The sequence below is a fragment of the Dendrobates tinctorius genome, unplaced genomic scaffold (assembly GCF_039654945.1).
Source record: "Dendrobates tinctorius isolate UK_male_01 unplaced genomic scaffold, ASM3965494v1 ptg000155l, whole genome shotgun sequence".
Lineage (NCBI taxonomy): Eukaryota > Metazoa > Chordata > Amphibia > Anura > Dendrobatidae > Dendrobates > Dendrobates tinctorius.
The window spans coordinates 11,199,608-11,224,541 of NW_027361822.1; the positions used below are offsets into that span (position 1 = coordinate 11,199,608).

Consider the following 24,934-nt stretch of genomic DNA (forward strand, 5'->3'; position numbering starts at 1 on the left):
GACTGCCTGAGCTAATACCCCATATGTGGGGGTAAACCACTGTTTGGGTGCATGGCAGAGCTCCGAAGGGAAGGAGCACCATTTGACTTTTTCAACGCAAAATTGGCTGGAATTGAGATCGGATGATGCCATGTCACGTTTGGAGAGCCCTGATGTGCCTAAACAGTGGAAACCTCCCAACAAGTGACACCATTTTGGAAACTAGACCCCCCAAGGAGCTTATCTAGAGCACTTTGAACCCCCAAGTGCTTCACAGAAGTTTATAACATAGAGCCGTGAAAAAAAAAAAAATCATACTTTTTTCCACAAAAATGATCTTTTTGCCCCCAAATTTTTATTTTCACAAGGGTAACAGTAGAAATTAGACCCCCAAAGTTGTTGTGCAATTAATCCTGAGTACGCTGATACCCCATATGTGGGGGTAAACCACTGTGATTGCCTTTTCTGTGATCTTTGGGGGGCAGAATGAACAAATCCACAAAAGGTGAAGAATTGGTTTTATTTTTTACGCCATTCCTCGTGCGGTATTAGTGATTAGGTGACTTTGTTCTTCAGGTGGGTGCGATTACAGAGATACCAGATTTATATCCTTTTTTATGCTTAGCTTCTGTCACACACTAAAAGACGCTTTTTTTCTAAGAATTTTTTGTAATAAATTTTTGCATCGCTGTATTTTCGGCTGACAGTCATGTGCTGGCTTGTTTTTTGTGGGACGAGCTGACGCCTCTATTAGTACATGACATTTTCGGGCACATGACATTTTTTGATCGCTTTCAATTCTAGTTTTTGTGGAGGCAGAATGAACAAACACCAGCAATTCAGGAATTGTTTTTTTTTTCTTCTCCGTTCCGCGTGTGGTAAAATTGGTAAGGCAGCTTTATTCTTCGGGTCAGTACAATTACAGCGATACCTCATTTATGTAGTTTTTTTTCATGTTTTGATTTTTTTTTTTTTTTTTTACACAATAAAAAGTTTTATAGAAAAAATAATTATTTTTGCATCATTTTTTTCGGAGAGCTATAACTTTTTAATTTATCCGCTGATGGAGCTGTATGGTGGCTTGTTTTTTGCGGGACAAGATGGCACTTTCAGTGATACTATTTTTATTACCATTCGTTTTTTTGTTCGCATTTATTCCACTTTTTCCAAGCGATATGATGATACCGCTTGGAAAAAGTATAATTTGCTACTTGTTTTTTTTTTTAAAGCGATCACTGAAGGGGTTAACTAGGGTGACACTTTTATAGATGGGATTTCTACGGACGCAGCGATACCAAACATGTGTATTTTTTGTATATTTTATTTTTTTTACATAAAAATGTGTATTTTTAGGGGAATTTTTTAAAATTATTTTTTACGTATTTTTTTTTTTACATTTATGGGATATTCACTTTGATTTGCAGGTATAATACATTGCAATGTTCCAGCATTGCAATGTATTATACACTATGCTGAAAGCTTCTGAGATCATGCTGTGAGCATGGTCTCAGAGGCTTTCCGTAGCTGGATGACCCGGGGGTTGTCATGACAACCCCAGGTCATCATGGCACAGATCGGGCCCTGCGATTACATCGCGGGGACGCCGATCTGAAGGCAGAGGGAGCCCCCGACCCTCTGCCTCCCAGGGGGTTAAAAGCCAGGGGCGGCGCGGGCGCCACTCCTGTTAGTGCAGGAAGCTCAGCCACAGGCAGCACTGAGCTCCTGCACTTACCGGGCAGGAGATGCTAAAATTTCAGTATCTACAGGCGCCTGTGCTCATAGTTAAATAAAAAATAAAATTACAAACATTCATATAAAAATACAAAACAATTAACTGTTATAATATAGCTATGAGAGTCCTGTTTCAATCACACAAAATTTACCTTTATTTATAACTATTAAAATTTCCTATTGACCAATAAAGACAGTGACACAAAAACAATACCAATAAAGTGCTTGTGCATAACAGTGCTCAATTAAAGTTTGGTCTTACCCATAGATGTTTTCCCATAGCAAGTTCACCATGGACAGAAGCAATAATCCAATATGTTTGCGTGAGAGGGAAAAGTAAATTCCTATTATTCCCTGTCATGCCCCTGCATTGCTCCCATCCTAACAAGGACAGTCCCCAAGTGAGTGCTGCTACGGGATGCCCACCATCACTCAGTAAATGTATGTTCCCTACGCGTTTCTTCCCCAATAAAGGAAATTCATCAGGGGAATTCGAAGATCACGCAGTAAGTGGGAAAGAGATATATGTTTCTCCACTCCAATGTAAACTATATAGAGTAAAACCCTACAGTGGCAGGTGTCCTCTTATCTAGGTGTGACCTGTTGCATCGCAGACCCTATTCAAGTGAATGGCATCAATGGATTACACCATCAGGAGTCCCTTAAATAGGGGCATCTCATACCAATCCTGCCCTCGGCGTCTGACCTCACATTCTCATTTCCGGGTCCGTATCTCCACTTCAATAGGTGCTCGAGGACCTTCCAGGGGCGGTGTTTCAGTTGTGTCCTGTCCGGCTACTTAGGATAACGGTTCCCTGCGGTTCACCGCATGGAACGCGCCGAGGCCGGAAGTAACTCCGCCAGTAACTGTCCATGGTCAACTTGCTATGTATGGGAAAACATCTATTGGTGAGTTCAAACCAATTTTTTAATTGAGCACTGTTATGCACGAGAACTTTATTGGTATTTTTTTTGTGTCACTGTCTTTATTGGTCAATAGGAAATTTTAAAAATTATAAATAAAAGGTTAATTTTATCTGATTGAAAAAGGACTCTCATAGCTATACTCTACTGGCACCAAGAGGGTAAAAGAATAGTGGTTTGGAATAAATCACTAGAGCTTATTACAAAACCATTATACTCCCCTAACACGAAATCCCTGACACCCTCGTCTCCTAGAAATAATGTAAAATAATAAACCAACATATGCTCCCTGTCTGCCATAGTCCAGGTAATCCAGATTGTCCCACGGCGATCTCACATATAGAACAGTCACATCGGGAGACTGGCTGTCTACCTGGCAGCTGGCGATACACTGACAAGAGATAATCGCTCTCGCAGTGTATCAGCTGATCAGCTCCGGTACTCTCACGGCACCGCTGCGTGGGAAAGTTCTCACACAGCGGTAGTGCCGTAAGTGAGAACACCGGAGCTGATGAACCTCGGTGAACTCTCACGGCAGTGATACACTACGGAAGGGATTACCTCCTGTCAGAGTATCACTGGAGGCCGGGTAGAGCAGTCACATCTCCCGATGTGACTGTTCTACACGTGAGGTCGTTGTGGGACACTCGGTAAATGGACTACATCAGACAGGGAATATTATATGTTGGTTTACAATTTTATTTTTCCTCACTATGCTCCGCTTTATAGGCCTCAAGGACACAGCCCTCTCCTGGTTCTCCTCCTACCTCTCTGACCGCTCCTTCACTGTATCTTTTTCCGGCTCCTCTTCCTCTTCTCGTCCCCTTACCATCGGGGTCCCGCAGGGCTCAGTCCTAGGCCCCCTCCTCTTCTCTTTATACACTGCCCCTATTGGACAAACAATCAGCAGATTTGGGTTCCAGTATCATCTCTATGCTGATGACACCCAATTATACACTTCTTCCCCTGACATCACCCCTACCCTAATTCAAAATACCAAGGATTGTCTGTCTGCTGTCTCTAGCATCATGTCCTCCCTCTATCTGAAACTAAATCTCTCTAAAACTGAACTTCTTGTGTTTCTCCCCTCTACTAACCTCACTCTACCTAACATCGAAATAACCCTGGAGGGTTCAACCATAACTCCCAAGCAGCATGCCCACTGTCTTGGGGTCATATTCGACACTGAACTTTCCTTCACTCCATACATCCGATCACTCAGTCGCTCTTGTCACCTGCATCTTAAAAACATCTCCAGAATCCGACCTTTTCTCACCTTTGAAACTGCTAAGACTCTGTCGCTCTTATTCATTCTCGTCTGGACTACTGCAACTCTCTTCTGATCGGTCTCCCTCTTACCAAACTTTCTCCTCTCCAATCCATCTTGAATGCGGCAGCCAGGGTCATATTTCTGTCCAGCCGCTTCACCGATGCCTCCATCTTGTGCCAGTCATTACACTGGCTACCTATTCGCTACAGGGTACAGTATAAACTCATCTCTCTCACCCACAAAGCTCTCCACTGTTCTGCACCGCCTTATATCTCCTCTCTCATCTCTATCGCCCTACACGTGCCCTCCGTTCTACAAATGACCTAAGACTAACATCCCCCGTAATCCGAACCTCGCACCTCCGTCTCCAAGACTTCTCTCGTGCTGCTCCAGCTCTCTGGAATGCACTTCCCCAGACGATCAGACTGATACCTAGCCCTGACCTATTCAAGCGCGCTTTGAAAACCCATCTCTTCAAACAAGCCTACCACATCAACTACTCATCAAGCTAACTTTGCCCTGTTCCCTCCTTCCAAATATTATTCTGAATTTGCACCCTACTATTCATCTGTCTCCACACCCTTCATGCACATGATAACTGCACTTGATACTTGTCTATTGCACTTAAACACACGGGCTGATGACCGGATCATGCAGCTTTATATGAAAATCCCTATTATAATTGCCAGACCTGAATTAACAAGCATTTCTCACCTACTGTGTCCCCCCATTTCCTTGTAGATTGTAAGCTTGCGAGCAGGGACCTCACTCCTAATGTCACTGTTTGAATTGTCTTAACTGGTATTGAATTTATTGTCTGTACATGTCCCCGCTTAATTGTAAAGTGCTGCGGAATATGTTGGCGCTATATAAATAAAAATTCTTCTTCTTATTATTATTTTTGTTACAAGAGACGAGGGAGTCACGGATTAGGCATTCAGTAAGTATGGTAAATTAAGATTCAATAAAGGAGTCTGTGTGACTATTTCAAAAAAGGACTTTATTCTGGCTGTGTCATTATTTACCATATAATTATAGGATTAATGTTTTGCAGTCACTGCAGCTTGCACCTATTCACAGTTATTAGGTGCTGGTCAGGTTTTTTTGTATAGCTATTTTGGGGGGTGTGACTCCCTCTGCTCTGACACTTGCACTCCTCCCATTAACTTGCAGGTGTTCTCAACCAGTTCTACTTGCCCATTCAAATTGTAGGCTTGTAGCCCAGGAGAGACATGTTTGTCCATTATTGTAGGTTTTTTAACCAGAAAGTGGCATGTACAGTAGGATATGGAAGGGTTAAGACAGGATCCATCAGAGAAGTGTCACCTTGCCGCGGTTGACGGGCACACATGAATTGGCCAAATCATGTGCTAAGAACCTTTGCTTTTTTTGTAAGTACATCCTGCTGAGGGACAGAGCGTTTGGAAGTTATTTCCATTGACATCATATGTCTTGGCATTCACAGTGTGCTGCTGTTTCTTTTTCATATATGTTTTGCAGTCACTGCAGCTTGCACCTATTCACACTTCGGAGATGCTGGTCAGGTTTTTTTGTATAGGATTAGTAATCGATTGGTGTCTTATAGACGCCACTCCCATTACTAAGCCGTGGGCCTGATTTCACCGGAAAATACAAAGGTGACAAAACCCTCACAAATATGAACCCCACTTGCCACCGCTACAGGGCAAGTTGGAAGAGCGAGGCAAAGTGCCAGAATTGGCGCATCTATAAGATGCGCCATTTCTGCGGCGGCTGAGAGCTGATGTTTTTAGCCTGGGGGGGGTGCCAATATCCATGGCCCCTTCCCAGGCTATTAATATCAGCTCGCAGCTGTCTGCCTAGTCTTTGCTGGTTTGATTTTATAGGGGGACCCTATTTCAATTTTTTTCTGGGGTTACCCTGTAAAATAGCCAGTAAAGGAAAGGTTAAGCAAATCTGTGAACTGATATTAATAGCCTGGGAACCTTTATGGCTATTGGCTACTTCCCAGATTAACATCAGCCCCTAGCCGTAAGCTTTCCCTCTGCAGAATATGAAAATTATGTGGGAGCCCACGCAATTTAATTTTTTTTTTTTTTTGAAAAATAAACAGATACTGGGTTTCACACAGATTTCGTGTGTCTTTATTTAACTCTTTATGTACAGTTTTATTAATGAGGGTATCTGGCTGACACCTGTTCATTAATAAACCTAGAGCTTGGTATTATATATATATATATATATATATATATATATATATATATATATATATATATATATATATATATATATATATATACACACACACACATACACACACAGTACAGAGCAAAAGTTTGGACACACCTTCTCATTCAAAGAGTTTTCTTTATTTTCATGACTATGAAAATTGTAGATTCACTCTGAAGGCATCAAAACTATGAATTTACACATGTGGAACTATATAATTAACAAAAAAGTGTGAAACTGAAAATACTGTATGTCTTATATACTAGGTTCTTCAAAGTAGCCACCTTTTGCTTTGATTACTGCTTTGCACACTCTTGATGACCTTCAAGAGGTAGTCACTGAAAATGGTTTTCACTTTACAGGTGTGCCCTGTCAGGTTTAATAAGTGCGATTTCTTGCCTTATAAATGGGGTTGGGACCATCAGTTGTGTTGTGCAGAAGTCTGGTGAATACACAGCTCATAGCAAGAAAAAAGCAGCTAAGTAAAGAAAAACGAGTGGCCATCATTACTTTAAGAAATGAAGGTCAGTCAGTCTGAAAAATTGGGAAAACTTTGAAAGTGTCCCCAAGTGCAGTGGCAAAAACCATCAAGCGCTACAAATAAACTGGCTCACATGAGGACCGCCCCAGGAAAGGAAGACCAAGAGTCACCTCTGCTGCGGAGGATAAGTTCATCCGAGTCACCAGCCTCAGAAATCACAGGTTAACAGATTAGAGACCAGGTCAATGCCAGAGTTCTAGCAGCAGACACATTTCTACAACAACTGTTAAGAGGAGACTTTGTGCAGCAGGCCTTTATGGTAAAATAGCTGCTAGGAAACCACTGCTAAGGACAGGCAACAAGCAGAAGAGACTTGTTTGGGATAAAGAACACAAGGAATGGACATTAGACCAGTGGAAATCTGTGCTTTGGTCTGATGAGTCCAAATTTGAGATCTTTGGTTCCAACCATCGTGTCTTTGTGCGACACAGAAAAGGTGAACGGATGGACTTTACATGCCTGGTTCCCACCATGAAGCATGGAGGAGGAGGTGTGATGGTGTGGGGGTGCTTTGCTGGTGACACTGTTGGGGATTTATTCAAAATTGAAGGCATACTGAACCAACATGCCTACAACAGCATCTTGCAGCGGCATGCTATTCCATCCGGTTTGCGTTTAGTTGGACCATCATTTATTTTTCAACAGGACAATGACCCCAAACACACCTACAGGCTGTGTAAGGGCTATTTGACCAAGAAAGAGTGTGATGGGCTGCTATGCCAGATGACCTGGCCTCCACAGTCCCCAGACCTGAACCCAATTGAGATGGTTTGGGGTGAGCTGGACCGCAGAGTGAAGGCAAAAGGGCCAACAAGTGCTAAGCATCTCTGGGAACTCCTTCAAGACTGTTGGAAGACCATTTCTGGGGACTACCTCTTGAAGCTCATCAAGAGAGTGCCAAGAGTGTGCAACGCAGTAATCAAAGGCAAAAGGTGGCTACTTTGAAGAACCTAGAATATAAGACACATTTTCAGTTGTTTCACACTTTTTTGTTAATTATATAATTCCACATGTGTTAATTCATAGTTTTGATGCCTTGAGAGTGAATCTACAATTTTCATAGTCATGAAAATAAAGAAAACTCTTTGAATGAGACGGTGTGTCCAAAGTTCTGGTCTGTATTGTATATATATATATATATATATATATATATATATATATATATATATATATATATATACATATACACACACGCAAAAAAAAAAAAGAAAACTTAGAGCAGCACAATGAAAAGATAGGGAGTCCGGGTGCAAAAAATCTCCCAAAGGCAAATCCCAAACCTTGAAATGCAGGAATCCAAAGAACAGGAACAGCACACCGTTTTTAGAGTGAATAAGAGCTATTTTATTTAGCCCATGAATGCCACATTTTGGTTCAAAAAGTGAACCTTTTTCAACTGTGTTTTCTGCCAAGAGATGTAGCATCCGTGCAGAAATTTCCCCAGGCAAATCCACAACGTGTGCACATAGCCTTATTTTCTGGCCTTGCAGATTGAACAATGAATGGCTCCAGTACAATTTCTTACATACCGTACATGCTCTGATTAACAGGGGCAGTTTTGGGTGTAGGAGCATGCAGTGGTATAGTGGCAGAATGGTGACCTTTAATTCTGATATGGTCGGACTACATCAAATGAGCAACAGCCAGTGACTGAGCAGAATCTGTGACTTCTCTGCACTTAGTAGTTACTACTCACCGGTGCTGTTATCTGTAGGAATCTCCTCTTTACACTGATCATCACCCTTCACAAATATCTCTGTAGTATTAATGTGTGTCAGATCTGTACCCTGAAATACATATCGTAAAAGTCACAGACAGATGGAGAAGTCACATCTACGATCAGCTCTAATCCTGCCATCTCCACCGTTCTCATTACACAAGTATAAAACATATAATACTGGTGGATAAATCAAGACTGAGCACAAGACCTTCACAGCCGTCTACACATCATAGGGGAGATCTCATGACACCTTCTCTCCATCTACCTGATGATCCTGAGGAACATTGGGATTTTCTTCCTTACAGTCTTGTGGAAAAAGAGGACGGGGACATCTCTCTGGTGTTGTTCTCATACTGGATAGAACTGGAGGAAACACATACAGGGACTGAATTCATTCTCTACATACAGATAATTATAGGCCGTGTGTATTTAGTCCTGTCTATTACCTGGTGATGTGAGGGGCTGAGGAACCTCCATGAGGATGTCCTTGTACAGATCTTTATGTCCTTCCAAATACTCCCACTCCTCCATGGAGAAATAGACTGTGACATCCTGACACCTTATAGGAATCTGACACACACAATAATACCATCATTTTCTCGATCCCTTCATAGCATTACTGCATAATGTCCCAGCTTTCTCAGCAACGTCACCTTTTCCGTTAGCAACTCAATCATCTTGTAGGTGAGTTCTAGGATCTTCTGGTCATTGATGTCCTCATGTATCAGGGTGTGAGGTGGAGGCCTCGTGATTGGGCTCAGGTGTCTTCCGCATCCCTCAGACACAGGGTCCTGACAGCACTCACTAGAGGTCTTCTTCATTACTGTGTAAACCTGGATATGGAGAGACACATTAACAAATCTCACTACAGACATTTCCAGAGTCCTCACCTCTCCCGTTCTCCCCATCTGTTATTCCCATAGATAAGAATGATGAAATGTGACGTTAACAGAATCTCTCACCTCTCCAGTAAGCCAAAAGAGGATCTCTAGGGTGAGGTGTAATATCCTCTCCGCCATCTTCTCCTTGTCCATATCCATCTTTGATGGATCAATCATGAAAAGTCTCTTATATAGAAGATTTCCACTGAGAGAATCCGATATTGTAGGGACCTGAATGGGAAGATGACGATGTAGCATCATAAAGATCCCGTGTAATAACACAATTACAGGAGACAATAAGGAGAACATTTGAGGAGATAGAGCGTGTCCTATTCTCAGATCATATAAACTGAACGTCATAAACATCATCCACTTGCTGCACTCGTGATTTGGATGTGATTGTAAAGCAGGACTCTGCTTCTCACAATCACTTGTCCATTCAACTACCACAATAGGCTAAAAAGGAGCTAAGCGCCTCCCACAGTCATCTCACACATCCACAACACACTTCTCAAAGCCATCACTCTCCATTTTGATACGCCAACTGCCCTGGGTGGCACACTAGATCACATGCACAGCGAACTTTTCAAAGTATCGATAGCTACTTCTTGCACTTTGGCATACACTGGGTAAAAGAACCAAGCTATACTTTTCCTCCTTGATGTTGGTACGTTTAGAACAGCAAAGAACAAACTGATTAAATTTTCGATGTAATATAAAAAAAATAAATTACAGTGCTTAAAAAAGGACAAATAAATGAAATTATAAGATTTACACACAAGAAAAAAAACAGTACAAACATACAGGAATGTATTATGTTTTCAGATCCTTAACCCTCACAGCACAACAAATAGCCCATTTCTTAAATCACAAACAGATATAGCAGTCACATCTATGATCAGCTCTAATCCTGCCATCTCCACCGTTCTCATTACACAAATATAAAACATAGAGTGGGTACGGAAAGTATTCAGAACCCTTTAAATTTTTCACTCTTTATTTCATTGCAGCCATTTGGTAAATTCAAAAAAGTTCATTTTTTCTAATTAATGTACACTCTGCACCCCATCTTGACTGAAAAAAACACAGAAGTGTAGAAATTTTTTGCAAATTTTTTAAAAAAGAAAATCTGAAATATCACATGGTCATAAGTATTCAGACCCTTTGCTCAGACACTAATATTTAAGTCACATGCTGTCCATTTCCTTGTGATCCTCCTTGAGATGGTTCTACTCCTTCATTGGAATCCAGCTGTGTTTAATTAAATTGATAGGACTTGATTTGTAAAGGCACACACCTGTCTATATAAGACCTCACAGTGCATGTCAGACCAAATGAGAATCATGATGTGAAAGGAACTGGCCAAGGAGCTCAGAGACAGAATTGTAGCAAGGCACAGATCTGACCAAGGTTACAAAAGCATTTCTGCAGTACTCAAGGTTCCTAAGAGCACAGTGGCCTCCATAATCCTTAAATGGAAGAAGTTTGGGACCACCAGAAGTCTTCCTAGACCTGGCGTCCAGCCAAACTGAGCAATCGGGGAAGAAGAGCCTTGGTGAGAGAGGTAAAGAAGAACCCCCAAGATCACTGTCCACAGATGCAGTAGGGAGATGGGAGAAAGTTCCACAAAGTCAACTATCACTGCAGCCCTCCACCAGTCAGGCCTTTATGGCAGAGTGGCCCGACGGAAGCTTCTCCTCAGTGCAAGACATATGAAAGCCCGCATAGAGTTTGCTAAAAAACACATGAAGGGGGTGTGTGGCCTAGGACACAGCACATTTGAGCAACAGAAAAGCAGAGCTCCTGATGGATAAACTCAGAATCTACTCCCATCCCGACCAAAAATCACTCAAAACTCAATTTTTCTTTTGGATCCTACTAAGGATTTGATAAAGAACATTTTGAGCCCAATTTGGACTGTTTCGGATATTTACAAGCAGAGATTTTTTACTTGGAACTGGAGAGAGACTTCAGGAGTGAGGCCTAGGCCTCTTCTCACCGCTACAGGCCTCATCTAGGCCCTGCCGGCTAATGGATTATATACAGAACTCATACATCTGTGCTATAGTTACCTAGGCAGTGCCAAAGTACCCGGACCTAAAGCTTTCCTTCCGGCACCACAGGAACGGCGTGAGACATAAGAGACACTGCTCTGGCTTGAAAAACAACAGGGACAACCATCTGCTTCACTGGAGGCCCCACCAGGCCACAACAGGAAAATTGCCTCAGGCACAGGGCACTAGACCCTTCAGCAGACAGGTACTTAACATTATCAAATAGGGGAAAATTTCATTTAATTAATAGCGGGAAGGACAGCGGGAGCTAGGTTGTGGACCACTTGTAGGATCCTCCCTGCTCAGCAGAGCACCTGAGGGGATTGCAGGAGCCTTCCTGTCTCTCCCAGACCTGACTGTTAAAGGGCTGTGTGTTCTATCTTGTCCCCAGCTGAAAGTGAAGCTATAGGACTATAAGAGTTAATACAATCTCCATAGATACCTTATTTTATGTATAAAGGTGTGGGATTCCCTCTGCTGGCCATTTGACGCAATTGCCCATACTTAAAAAGAAGGAAGAGAGAGGTTTTTTTCCTTTCCCCTGTTTTGGGATGTTGCTCTGACTTATAGGCTCACACACCCCCTTGCTCTTGTGATATTAAAGGGGTATTGCAGCAGAACTGCACCAGAGGCATACTCTGTTCTATAAAATTTTCCAACACGGAGGGCATGGACGATGCTGGTGGACGAAAATTATGGAACACTAGTTCTGTCACCACGGGCACAAATATGCACCCACCTATATGAGTAATTGTCATGCGATAACTTTCAGAAAGCAGGAGGTCACTGAGCAATGCGTCCCAAAAAGTCTGTTTCGTCAGAAAACAATATCCGTCCGATCACACAACTGATGACTCACCGTACAAAATCAGCTAGTCACACTATGTCAGCGTCACAACCTCACTGAACACTGGGAGCTCCCTCCAGAGGTCACAGCAAACTAACTTGACTGCTCCAACAAACATGATCCCAATGACAATGGAGGCTCTCCTGACTACCATTCAGAAAACGCTCAGAGCCGAATTATCCTTTGCTGAAAGCAACGTCACGCAGCAAATCCAGGATATTGCTCAAAGAACCAATCATTTGGAAAGAAGAATGGATGACACAGCAGATGCCGCTGAACATAATAGTTAACAACTACAGGAACAAGATGCTAGACTCGAGATCCTAGAGCTAAAGTGTGAAGACTTGGAACATCGATCTCGGAGGTAATATCAGAATTAAAGGACTACCGGAAAGTAGCTACAATCCACTGGAGGTTGCCTCAAACCTCTTCTGTACCCTCCTGCCCCAAGCAGATCCTAATTCTTTAAAAATAACCAGAATTCACAGGGCTTTGGGAGGTCCCAAATCTGATGCCTCACCTAGGGCCGTTGTCCTTAAAATGCATCATGAGGAATCCAGAAACCTGATTCTATCCACAGCTCGTAAACTGAACAATTTACCGGGTGTCCCAGATACAGTATCTCTGTTCCCTGACATCTGCCCAGCAACCTTGATAAGGAGAAAAGCCATGAAAGACATAACTCTGACCTTAATAAAAGCAAAGATTACGTATAGATGGGGATTCCCACATGCTTTAATTTTCTCCTATGGCAACACCACCTATTCTCCAAGAAATCTCGAGGAAGGGAGAAAAGCACTGGAGAAGGCAGGCATCCCGATTTCTGATTCGGGAGCCCTACTACAGAGACAGAGACCGTGTAGAGAGTGGGTGGAAGTTCGCCATACCAGACTCAATAAATCACAGCACAACAAATAGCCCATTTCTTGAGTCCACTATCGACGAATGTGCTGGAATATTCTCAAAGAACGACCAAAATGCTGAGCTATCGTTCTGATAGTATTGCTATTTGATGTTTCTAATGAAAATTTATGAATAATATTGTTTTCTTTTTCTACTAGTGGAGTATTGTGCCCCTGGAGTAAGTATGCCACTCGATTTTGGGCCATTACTGCCTCTGGTCCTACCACAAATTGGTCATTGGTTGCGACCATTTTTCTTGTTGTTGTATTTTCTGTTACCCTCCCTTCACTCCTTTTCCCTACAAGAGTTTCGATGAGATGTAAAAATATTTTTGGATATGTGACTAAGGTGAAGATGCCTGTTCCAGGCCGTAGTTTAATTAGAAATTTCATTAGAGTCTCTTTATGCAACCTTAACGTATAAGGTACTATCACACAATGTTAGGGGATTCAATTCCCCGATAAAAAGAAAACACGCCTTTATTGATTACCAGAAACATTCCCCTGATGTGTTATTCCTACAGGAAACTCATTTCTCTAATAACTCATCTCCCAAATTTTTCCATAAGCTCTACTCGAGATTTTTTCTTGCAACTCATGATAAAAAAAACGAGAGATGTCGCCATATTGCTGCATAATTCTTTTCCATTTGAGCAGGAGGGTTTGGTTGCGGAAGGTAGATATATAATTCTTTGGGGCACGGTCCAGGAGAAGCGATTCTGTCTTGTTAACTGCTATGCACCCCCGACACTTCAAATGAAAACGATTAAATCTATTGCAGGATCCCTAAGATCTATACCCTTATGATACTATTATATGGGGGGGGGGGGGGGGCGATTTTAACCTGACTGTAAACCCAACCCTTGATAGATCTAATAAGGGGAGGCCTGACCTGACAAGGAGGGAAAAAACTATCTTTGATGGTATCTTGCAAGCTCACCATCTGGTGGATACATGGAGAGAGTCTCATGGGCAATCCAGAGGTTATACCTATTTTTCTAGAGCTTTCCATTCATACTCCAGGATTGACTGGATTCTAACTAATTCGGAAAACATACCATCATTGATGTATTCCAGACATGTCCCCTCCTCTTGGTCCGACTATGATAGCGTACTCTCTGTGTTTAAATTAGGCATGAAGACTGCACGCCTGTATAAGTGGAGACTGAATGAATCCTTGCTTTCTGACCCTCAAACGCAAATAATGGTCGAACAAGAGCTCAAGGCCTTCTTCCACTCTAATATCACCCTGGACCCCTCTATGGGTAATATATGGATGGCCCATAAAAAATACATCACTGGTGTACTCATTAGGATAGCATCCCAAAAAAGAGGAATCATCTTAAGGAGCAATTGACTCTCAAGAATGAACTTTATAAATTAGAAACCGCCAATCAGTCACACCCCTCCCTATACTTAACTAAACAAATCTATGACTTAAAACTACAACTAAATACTTTGCTAACAACTCGTACGGAAAGAGAAATCAGGTGGACGCAAGCGACATTCTATCGGTTCTCTAATAAAATGGACCGAATGCTTGCCCGAAATTAAAACAGAAAGAGCGATTAAACTCTATCTTCTCCATAAAAGACGAACAGTCCCAAACTACTTTTAACCCGAACAAAATCTACAAAATATTTCAAACTTATTATCAAAAACTATACACTGATAGAAGAATTTTTCTTTGCCCAAATTGGATGACTTCCTAACTAATGTACCACTACCTTCCCTAACTCCGGCTTACGCTGCTACATTGCATTCTCCTATCACTGAAGAGGAAATCATATCTACTATAAATCATCTAAAAGCTGGGAAGGCTCCGGGCCCCGACGTGCTGACCGCATTATACTATAAAAAAATTTCAAATATTTTATTAAAGCATATACAAACAAACTGCAATAATATGCTAACTGGCCAAACAATGCCGCCGAATTCTATACGGCGCATATCACTGTCATCCTAAAACAAGGGAGAGACCCATTGGTCGCAAAAAACTACAGGCCAATATGCCTTTTGAACGTGGACCTCAAGATTTTCTCCTCCATAATAGCCAATAGAATTAATAAATGTCTGCCTGGTCTTGTCCATAAAGATCAGGTTGGATTCATCCCAACTAGACAATCCCCGGATAATATCCGTAAAAACCTAAACCTCATACATAATGCCAACAAACATAAAACCCCCTTAACTTTGCTAGCTTTAGATATAGAAAAAGCTTTCGATACCGTCACTTGGACATACATGTTTAATATCTTGCGTAAAATGGGGATTTCACAACAGTTAATCGATTCACTTAAACTTCTATATAATAACCCGGTTGCTTATTTAAAATTACCTTAGACCACTCCAGAGCCAATAATTATCAGCAGAGGAACCAGGCAAGGGTGCCCCCTATCTCCGGCCCTATTCGCTTTGGCGATGGAACCACTGGCGCAGAAGATCCATCTGCACCCCGATATCACAGGCCAAACAATAGGTAGACATGAATACAGGGTCAGTCTGTTTGCCGACGACCTTCTTTTGACTTTGACAAATCCCCAAATATCCCTACCTAATCTTTTAAAAACACTTAAATCCTTTGAGGAAATCTCAGGCTTAAAAGGTCAATATCGATAAATCAGAGATTATGTTTCTGAACACCCCTCCTGCTGAACAAAGCTCAATAGTAGAGAACTTTCATTTCCGACAAGCAAAACATTATATTACATACCTAGGAATTAACCTTACATTATGTAAATCCATGCTATTTAAATATAATTATGCTCCTCTCCTCCAAAAAGTAACACAATCTTTGTCAAAATGGTCCTCCCCATCTCTTTCCTTTTTGGGAAGGGTGCACTCGATTAAAATGGTTACCTTATCTCAATTTCTATATCTGTTCCGATCCTTGCCTATTTCAATACCTCTGATGACATTCAAATTGATACATTCGCACGTGGTACGTTTTATCTGGAATAATAAAAAGCCCCGCATCTCCCAGCAAATCCTGTTTAGTCACAAAAGACAGGGAGGAGTTTCGCTACCAAACTTTACTCTCTATTATAGGGCAGCTCAGATCGCCCAGCTGGCAGGGGTAAACGCGGAACAACACACGCCCATATGGCCACAAATAGAAAACTCCCAAATAGCACCTTACTCCTTGAAGAGTCTAATTTGGGCCATGGGGCCTTTACCGAAAGATCTGGCTCTACATTCTCCGTATACCTTTTACTCCCTGCAAATCTGGAGAGCGAATAGATTCCAATTTGCGTTGCAGTCTCATACCTATCCTCTCCTGAACCTGTTTAATAATCCCATGTTCCCGCCAGGAGTTACATCTCGAAATCACGTATGGTGGCAGCAGAATAAGCTAACTAGGCTACAAAATCTAACTACCCATTTTAAGATAATGACAAAACAAGAGTTCATCGCAAAATAGCAAGTCCCGAGGTCTGAGAGATTCCAACTTGAACAAATTTTTCATTTTCTGCAAAGCCTAACGGTTGGTTCTTCAAATGTACAACCTACAAAGTATGCATTAAAATGTCTATATGACCCATTGGGCAATGGTCTCATATCTTTATTCTATATTTAACAAACCCAGGGATGGCTCGAAATTGAAGACCATGGAACAATGGGAGGCAGATCTACGAATCTCCTTCACACCTCAAAGGTGGTTCAGGTGTTATGAAAATATAATGAGGGGAAGTAATCAAGCTTCACTTACTGAGATATCTCTTCAATTATTCTTTAGAATACACTATGTACCTAGCTTCCTGCACAATATTTACCATTCAGTCCCTGGCAATTGATTTAGAGGGTGCACTGACGATGGAGATACTCTCCATATTTGGTGGACATGTCCGATAGTAAAGTCACTGTGGAAAGATGTAGTAAAATTAATTGATAATATCTTGGGTAGGAAACTACCTCTGTCACCGTCAGTTCTTCTGTTGGGGGACAGACCAACCAATGCCAACAATAAAATTTGCCGTCTCGTTGATTTTATTGCTATGGCGATGAGAAACCACATAACTAGTAGATGGAAAACCAGTGCGCTCTCTTTAACACAGGTGAACAATAGGGTCAATTTGATAATGTTATACGAGAAAATAGAAGCTATTAGATCTGATTCTTTCGATAACTTTGGAGGTATCTGGGACCCTTGGATTCAGGCACATACCACCATGGTTACTTACCGGTAGCCGGTTTTTCCGGAACCCATGACAGCACCACATGAGAGAGGGATCTGCCCCGCCAGGACAGGAACCTACTGAAACATAAGGGGCGGCACCTCTCCCCCGCTTCAGTTGGATTACAGAGCATTTGAGAGGACTTCCCGGTTAGTTACATATTTATCCAACACCACATCACACAAATACACCCGACTATTGTGCACACCCAAACGGTGAAAAAAGAGGGGGAAATATACGGGTGCTGTCATGGGTTCCGGAAAAACCGGCTACCGGTAAGTAACCATGGTGGTTTTCCCTTCACCCATGACAGCACCACATGAGAGATTCTGGAGACTTCGAACACCTTAGGGAGGGACCACCGCTTGCAGCACCCTTCTACCAAAGGTCAAGTCAGCAGAGGAGGATAGATTTAGTCTATAGTGTCTAAAGAAAGTTGAGGGTGAGGCCCAGGTAGCGGCCTTACAAATTTGCTCTATTGATACCTCTGCTTTCTCAGCCCAGGAGGTCGCCACGGCTCTGGTGGAATGAGCCTTGATGCCGTCAGGAACCGGGACGCCACTAGCTGAATAGGCTACACTAATGGCCTCCCTAATCCATCGGGCAATAGTCCCCTTTGACACTCCATAACCTTTCCTAGCCCCCTGGAAGGCTACGAATAGGGACTGGGACCTCCTCCACTGGCTGGTTATAGACATATACTCTACTAGGGTTCTTTTAACGTCTAGGCTATGAAATTTCTCCTCCCCTGGGTTTTTCGGATTCTCACAGAAGGAAGGGAGGACAATTTCTTGGTTTCGGTGAAAGTTAGTTACTACTTTCGGCAAGTAAACAGGGTCTGTTCTCATAACCACCCTATCCTGGTATATCTGGGTATATGGTGGGTTGACTGAGAGGGCCTGCAAGTCACTAACTGTACGTGCTGACGTTAGAGCTACCAAAATGATGGTTTTTAGGGTGAGGTTTTTAGTTGAAATCTGCTGTATGGGTTCAAACGGCTCCTTCGTAAGGGCTTCCAGCACCAGATTTAGATCCCATGGAGCTATTTTTGGTAAGGAAACTGGCCTAGATCTGTGGCAAGATTTTATGAACCTGGCTACCCATCTGTTTGCCGCTATATTGCAATTGTATAATGCACCCAGCGCTGAAACCTGTACCTTGTGGGTATTAACCGCCAGGCCTAGCTGTAGACCTGTCTGCAAGAACTCCAAGATGGACTCGATTGGGGGTTCTTGACCTAACGGTTTTCCCAGGAATTGTAGAAACTTCTTCCACGTCCTGCCATATATGTTGGTTGTTATTGGTTTTCTACTTTTCATTAGAGTAGTCACCAACCCCGGGGAAAAACCTTTATCTCTCAAAAGTGCCCTCTCAAATTCCACGCCGTCAGATGGAACCCCTTGACTTGTTTGTGGAATATCGGCCCCTGAGCTAATAAATCTGGAATTTCTGGCAGTACCCACGGGTCCGAGAGAGACATCATTTGCAGTAGTGAAAACCACGGTCTTTTTGGCCAGAACGGGGCTATGAGGATTACTCTGGCTTGCTCGTCTCTTATCTTTTTTACCACTGCCGGGATTAACGCTACTGGGGGAAAGGCATAGCTCAGTTTGAACAGCCACGGGATTTGCAGCGCGTCTACTGCCCACGGGTTTTCCCCTGGGTTTAATGAGCAGAACCTCCTCACCTGCCGGTTGTTTTTGGTAGCAAAGAGGTCGATCACTGGCTGCCCCCATAACTGTACTATCTTCTGGAATATTACACGATTTAAGGCCCACTCTCCCTGTTTTAACTTGTTGCGGCTTAAAAAGTCGGCTTGAACATTTTCTGTCCCTTTGATGTGTAGGGCCGTCAGGGAGGTTAGATGTTGTTCTGCTTTGAGAAAGATTCTTTTGGCTTCGTCCATTAGGGAGTTTGACCTTGTCCCTCCCTGGTGGTTGACATACGCCACTGCCACCCTGTTGTCTGACATAATTCGGACATTTTGACCCTGTAGCCTGGGAATGAATGCCCCCAAGGCTCTGTTTACCGCTCTTAACTCTCTTAAGTTGGAGGAAGCCTTCTGCTCTAGGTGACCCCAGGACCCTTGGGCTATTTGTTCTCTCAGGTGTGCCCCCCATCCCAAGGAGCTTGCGTCCGTCAATATTACATCGGACACGGGCCTGTGCCACAAAGTTCCCCCTGCTAAATTTGTGCTGTCTAGCCACCAAGTGAGAGAGTTTTTCCCCTTTTCGGAAAGTTCCAGCTTCCCTTCTAAACGCCCTTCCAATCGTTTCTGGGCTGACAATATTTCCGCCTGCAGTTGTCGGGTATGAAACTGTGCCCAGTTGACCGCAGGGATACAGGCTGTTAGCGTGCCCAACAGGGACATTGCCCTTCTTAGGGTCATGCGCGGTTGTTGTATTGCTGTAAGGGTCATTTCTCTCACTTTCTCTAGTTTTTTCTCTGGCAAGAGACAAACTTGACGGTCGGAGTCCAAGACGAAACCTAGAAATGTTTGTTTCCTTAGGGGTTGAAGTTTTGATTTCTTTAAGTTTACCATCCAACCCAGTCTTTGCAGGGTTTCTGTTATTTTCTCTACTTGATGTGCGCAGTGACGTTCTGAATTGCCAATGACCAAAAAATCGTCCAAGTAAGGCACCATAATCACATTGTGGATTCGAAGGAAAGCTGTAATTTCCGCTATTACTTTCGTAAAAATCCTTGGCGCTATGGAGATGCCAAACGGAAGAGCTGTAAATTGAAAGTGCCTGAGGTCGCCCTGGATGTATAGGGCTACCCTCAGGTATTTCTGGTATTCTGGGTGCATCGGGATGTGGTAATAGGCATCCTTCAAATCTATTACGGCCATGAAGCAGTTGTGGTGTAACAGCTTTATGGCCGAAGACACTGATTCCATTTTGAATGTTTGGTTCATGATCCATTGATTGAGGCGCCTGAGATTTATTATCGTTCTGAAGGAGAGGTCTGGTTTTCTTATTAGGAAGAGGGGAGAATAGAACCCCCTTCTCTCTTGATCTTTTGGGACCTCTATTAGAACTTGTTTCTCCAACAGTCCTAAAATTTCTGTTTCTATGGCTGCTTGCTCCCCTGGTTCCTTTCTGACGGGGGTCACCACAAATGAAGCTCTTGGATGCTGGAAAAAAGGGATTTTTAGGCCATTCTTTATAATGCTCAGAATCCAATTGTTGGCCGATATTTTCTCCCATTCTTGAGAAAAGAGCTTCAATCTTCCCCCCACCGGAGGGCTGGCGTCATTGCGGGGATTTTTTGGCGGTTGAGGTAGATCCCCCAAACATGAACCCTGGTTCTTTTTTCCTCTTGTCGTCCCACCTTTTCCGCTCTCCCGGGGGACGGCCCCGATTGAACTTTCTCCTCCGAAAGGGCGGTCTCCTTTGATCACCCATGAATCTGGGGAAGCCCTTCTTTTTATCCCCGGCCTTCTCCAAGATGTCATCCAGGTTTTTCCCAAACAGGAACTGCCCATCACATGGTAACGAGCATAATTTCGCCTTAGATTGAATGTCCCCAGGGCAGCCTTTGAGCCATAACGCCCGTCTTGCGGCGTTCGATAGCCCCGCTGCTCTTGCCGTTAACCTCATCGAGTCGGCGGAGGTGTCAGCCAAGAAAGCGGCAGCTCCGTGTAGCAAGTACATTTCTCCTAATATTTTCTCTCTTGGTACCTTGGAGACTAATTTTTCTTCAAGTTGTTGCAACCAGACCATTAATGACCGGGCTGTGCAGGTGCCGGCTATTGCCGGTTTCAGACCCCCTGCCGCTGCCTCCCAAGTGTGCCTTAGGTATGAGTCCGCTTTTTTATACAAGGGATCTCTCAAAACCCCTGAATCCTCCAGGGGCAGGGCCGACTTCTTTGAAGACCTAGACACTGCTGCGTCAATCTTTGGGACCTTGTCCCAGACGTCCGTGTCTTTAGCCTCAAAGGGGTATCTTCGCTTTGAAGAGGAGGGAAGGCTACCTGACTTCTCCGGTTTCTTCCATTCTCTTTCGATTAGGGCCTGAACCTTGTCATTGACCGGAAAGGTACACTTCTTCCTTTCTTGCAGGCCGCCAAACATTACATCCTCCAGTGATCTCTCTACCTTCTCCTCTTGCAGGCCCATAGTGGACCTGATGGCTTTAAGGAGAGCGTCCGTATCTTCTACGGGAAAGCAAGGTCTGCCCCCCGTATCATTGTCTGAGGATGAAGATGACCCGTGCTCAACTTGATACTCCGAAGAGGAGGAGCCTGACGAGGAACTCGGGGAGGCTTTCCTACTCTTACTCTTCTTTTTTAACAATTTTTTAAGTGAGCCCTGTACCTCAGATTTTATCATCGATCTGAGGTTTGTTGCCAGGCTCGGCACCTCTTCAGCCATAGTTCGCTGGATACAGCTGACACATAAGTCCTTTTGGTAGTCTTTTGCTAAAGGGCTGTGGCATATGGCACATTCTCTATTTTTCTTTTTGCTTATAGCTTTTTTGCCTCCCTAAAAAAAAAAAAAAAGACAAGACATAGGAAAGCCTATTATTGTCTAACTTTCATGGAGATCACTCACCACCCAGGAAAGACGGATACCGGGCTCTGGGGCTGCGAAGGAGCGTGCGCTCTGCGCTCTTTTGATCTCGAGGAATCCCTCGATCGGTGACTCGGACGGCTGCTGCTTTTGCCACTTGAGCGGCTCTTGCGACCAGAAGCTTGCGAAGGGGGCAGAGACAATGGGGATGGTGAGCGATCCTCCTGAGACGCCATTGTCGCCCCTGCAGCCGCTTCTGCTCCTTTTATGCGGTGAGTGAGCCCCTCATTACCCCTCCCCCCCGCGACCGCCAGCCGTTTCTCCTGGCCGGCGTCGTGCCCGGCGCCATGACCGTCGCGTCTTGATGACGTCAGCGGTCGCGCTCCCACGTCAGACGCCGGTCTCTGCCCCCGGCTTCCCCTGCATGCAGGGGAAGGAACGGGCGCGCGCGCAGGGGGAGGGCGGCACAGGGAGGAACCTCCGAAGGGAGGACATCGGAACGTGCCCGCACGAACCCGGGGCCCGTATGAGGAAAACCCCGGGGACTGCGCTACCAGCTGCCGACGGCCAGCGTCGCAGGTAAGCCAGCCCTGCATTTTTACATGCCGGGACGGCCCTGGGTCTTTTCATCCTGACAGGCACCGCCGCTGTCAGAGGGATTCCTTTCCAGGACAGGAACCCAACTGAAGCGGGGGAGAGGTGCCGTCCTTTATGTTTCAGTAGGTTCCTGTCCTGGCGGGGCGGATCCCTCTCTCATGTGGTGCTGTCATGGGTGAAGGGAAAAAAGACGATGATCTTTACAAAATGATACCTTTACAATTAGAGACTCAAACAGGTACACTGGCGCCCCACGTTTGTGTATCTCGCATTATCGACACTCACTTTGAACCCCCCACTTTCCCTCCCCATCCCATTAAGTCTAACTTAGTTGTGTTATAATTGTTTTTCTACACATATTCTAAGCGAAGATTTTGTAGTCAAGGATACCGTATGACCTTAAGTGCCTTTTTTTTCTATGTATTTCCCCCTGCAAGGGGATCCTTGTACTTTAATATGAATATCTCTCATGTTAAATGATGCTTTAATTTCAATAAAACTGTTAAAGCTAAAAAACACATGAAGGACTCCCAGACTATGAGAAATAAGTTTCTCTGGTCTGATGAGACAAACATAGACATTTTTGGTGATAATTCTAAGCGGTATGTGTGGAGAAAAGAAGGCACTGCTCATCAACTGCCTAATACAATCCCAACAGTGAAACATGGTGGTGGCAGCATCATACTATGGAGGTGTTTTCAGCTGCAGAGACAGAACGACTGGTTGCCATTGAAAGAAATGTGAATGCGGCCAAGTACAGAGATATCCTGGATGAAAACCTCTTCCAGAGTGCTCTGGACCTCAGACTTGGCCGAAGGTTCACCTTCCAACAAGACAATGACCCTAAGCATACAGCTAAAAGAACATAGGAGTGGTTTCAGAACAACTCTTTGACCATTCTTGACTGGCCCAGCCAGAGCCCTGACCTAAACCTAATTGAGCATCTCTGGAGAGACCTGAAAATGGCTGTCCACCAACGCTCACCATCCAACCTGAAGTAACTGAAGAGGATCCCCAAATCCAGATGTGGAAAACTTATTGCATCATTCCCAAGAAGACTCATGGCTGTACTAACTCAAAAGGGTGCTTCTACTCAATACTGAGCAAAGGGTCTGAATACTTATGACCATGTGATATTTCAGTTTTTCTTTTTTAATAAATTTGCAAAAATGTCTACATTTCTGTTTTTTCAATCAAGATGGGGTGCAGAGTGAACATTAATGAGAAAAAATGAACTTTTTTGAATTTACCAAATGGCTGCAATGAAATAGAGTGAAAAACGTAAAGGGGTCTGAATACTTTCCGTACCCACTGTATAATACTGGTGGATACAACAAGACTGAACACAAGATCTTCACAGCCATCTAAACATCATAGGGGAGATCTCATGACACCTTCTCTCCATCTACCTGATGATCTTGAGGAACATTGGGATTTTCTTGTTTACAGTCCTGTGGAATCTGATGGGAACATCTCTCTTGTGTTGTCTTTTTACTGGATAGATCTGGAGGAAACACATACAGGCACTGAATTAATTCTTTACATAGAGATAATTATAGGCCGTGTGTATTTAGTCCTGTCTATTACCTGATGATGTGAGGGGCTGGGGAACCTCCATCATGATATCCTTATACTGATCTTTGTGTCCTTCTAAATACTCCCACTCCTCCATGGAGAAATAGACAGCGACATCCTGACACCTTATAGGAACCTGACACATACAATGATATCGTCATCAACCAGATCCCTCCATAGCATTACTTTATAATGTCCCAGCATTCCCAGCAGTGTCACCTCTCCAGTCAGCAGCTCAATCATCTTGTAGATGAGTTCTAGGATCTTCTGGTGATTGATGTCCTCATGTATCAGGGGGTGAGGTGGAGGCCCCGTGATTGGGCTCAGGGGTCTTCCCCATCCCTCAGACACAGGGTCCTGACAGCGCTCACTAGAGGTCTTCTTCACTACTGTGTAATCCTGGTTATGGAGAGACACATTAATAAATCTCACTACAGACATTTCAAGAGTCCTCACCTCTCCAGTTCTGTCCATCTGTTATTCCCATAGATAAGAATGATGTAATGTGACGTCATCAGAATCTCTCACCTCTCCAGTAAGCAGGAAGAGGATCTCTAGGGTGAGGTGTAATATCTTCTCCACCATCTTGTCTCTGTCCTTATCCAGCCTTGACTGGTCAATCAAGAAAATTCTCTTATTCAGAAGAGCTCCACTGAGAGAATATCCTATTGTATGGACCTAAATGGGAAGAGGACAATCTAACAAAATAAAGATCCCATGTAATAATACAATTACAGGAGATAATAAGGGAACATATAAGGTGATAGATCATGCAGATGTTCTATTCTCAGATTATATAAACTGAATGTCATAAACATCACCCACTTGCTGCACTCGTGACTTGAATATGATTGTAAAGGGGAACTCCGCTTCTCACAATCATTTGTCCATTAAAGTACGACAAGAGGCAGAAAATGAGCTATGCGCCCCACAAAGTCATCTCACACATCCACACCACACTTCTCGCACCCACCACTTGCCATTTTGATTAGATGCCTACCCTGGGTGGCACACCA

The 24,934-nt window shown here is 43.6% G+C and overlaps 1 protein-coding gene across 1 annotated transcript in view; it reads right to left on the minus strand.

Moving 5' to 3' along the window:
* LOC141051122 (uncharacterized) overlaps nucleotides 1–24,934 on the minus strand; it is a 175,294-nt gene that overhangs the window by 111,723 nt on the left and 38,637 nt on the right. Inside the window, exons 2-10 of the mRNA XM_073548009.1 lie at nucleotides 24,447–24,596; nucleotides 24,138–24,317; nucleotides 23,931–24,054; nucleotides 23,753–23,847; nucleotides 9,336–9,485; nucleotides 9,027–9,206; nucleotides 8,820–8,943; nucleotides 8,639–8,736; nucleotides 8,350–8,440 (exon numbers count right to left, since the gene is read on the minus strand). Coding sequence (XP_073404110.1) covers nucleotides 8,350–8,440; nucleotides 8,639–8,736; nucleotides 8,820–8,943; nucleotides 9,027–9,206; nucleotides 9,336–9,485; nucleotides 23,753–23,847; nucleotides 23,931–24,054; nucleotides 24,138–24,317; nucleotides 24,447–24,503 — 1,099 coding nt within the window. The 5' untranslated portion in view covers nucleotides 24,504–24,596. The remainder of the gene's footprint in view (nucleotides 1–8,349; nucleotides 8,441–8,638; nucleotides 8,737–8,819; nucleotides 8,944–9,026; nucleotides 9,207–9,335; nucleotides 9,486–23,752; nucleotides 23,848–23,930; nucleotides 24,055–24,137; nucleotides 24,318–24,446; nucleotides 24,597–24,934) is intronic.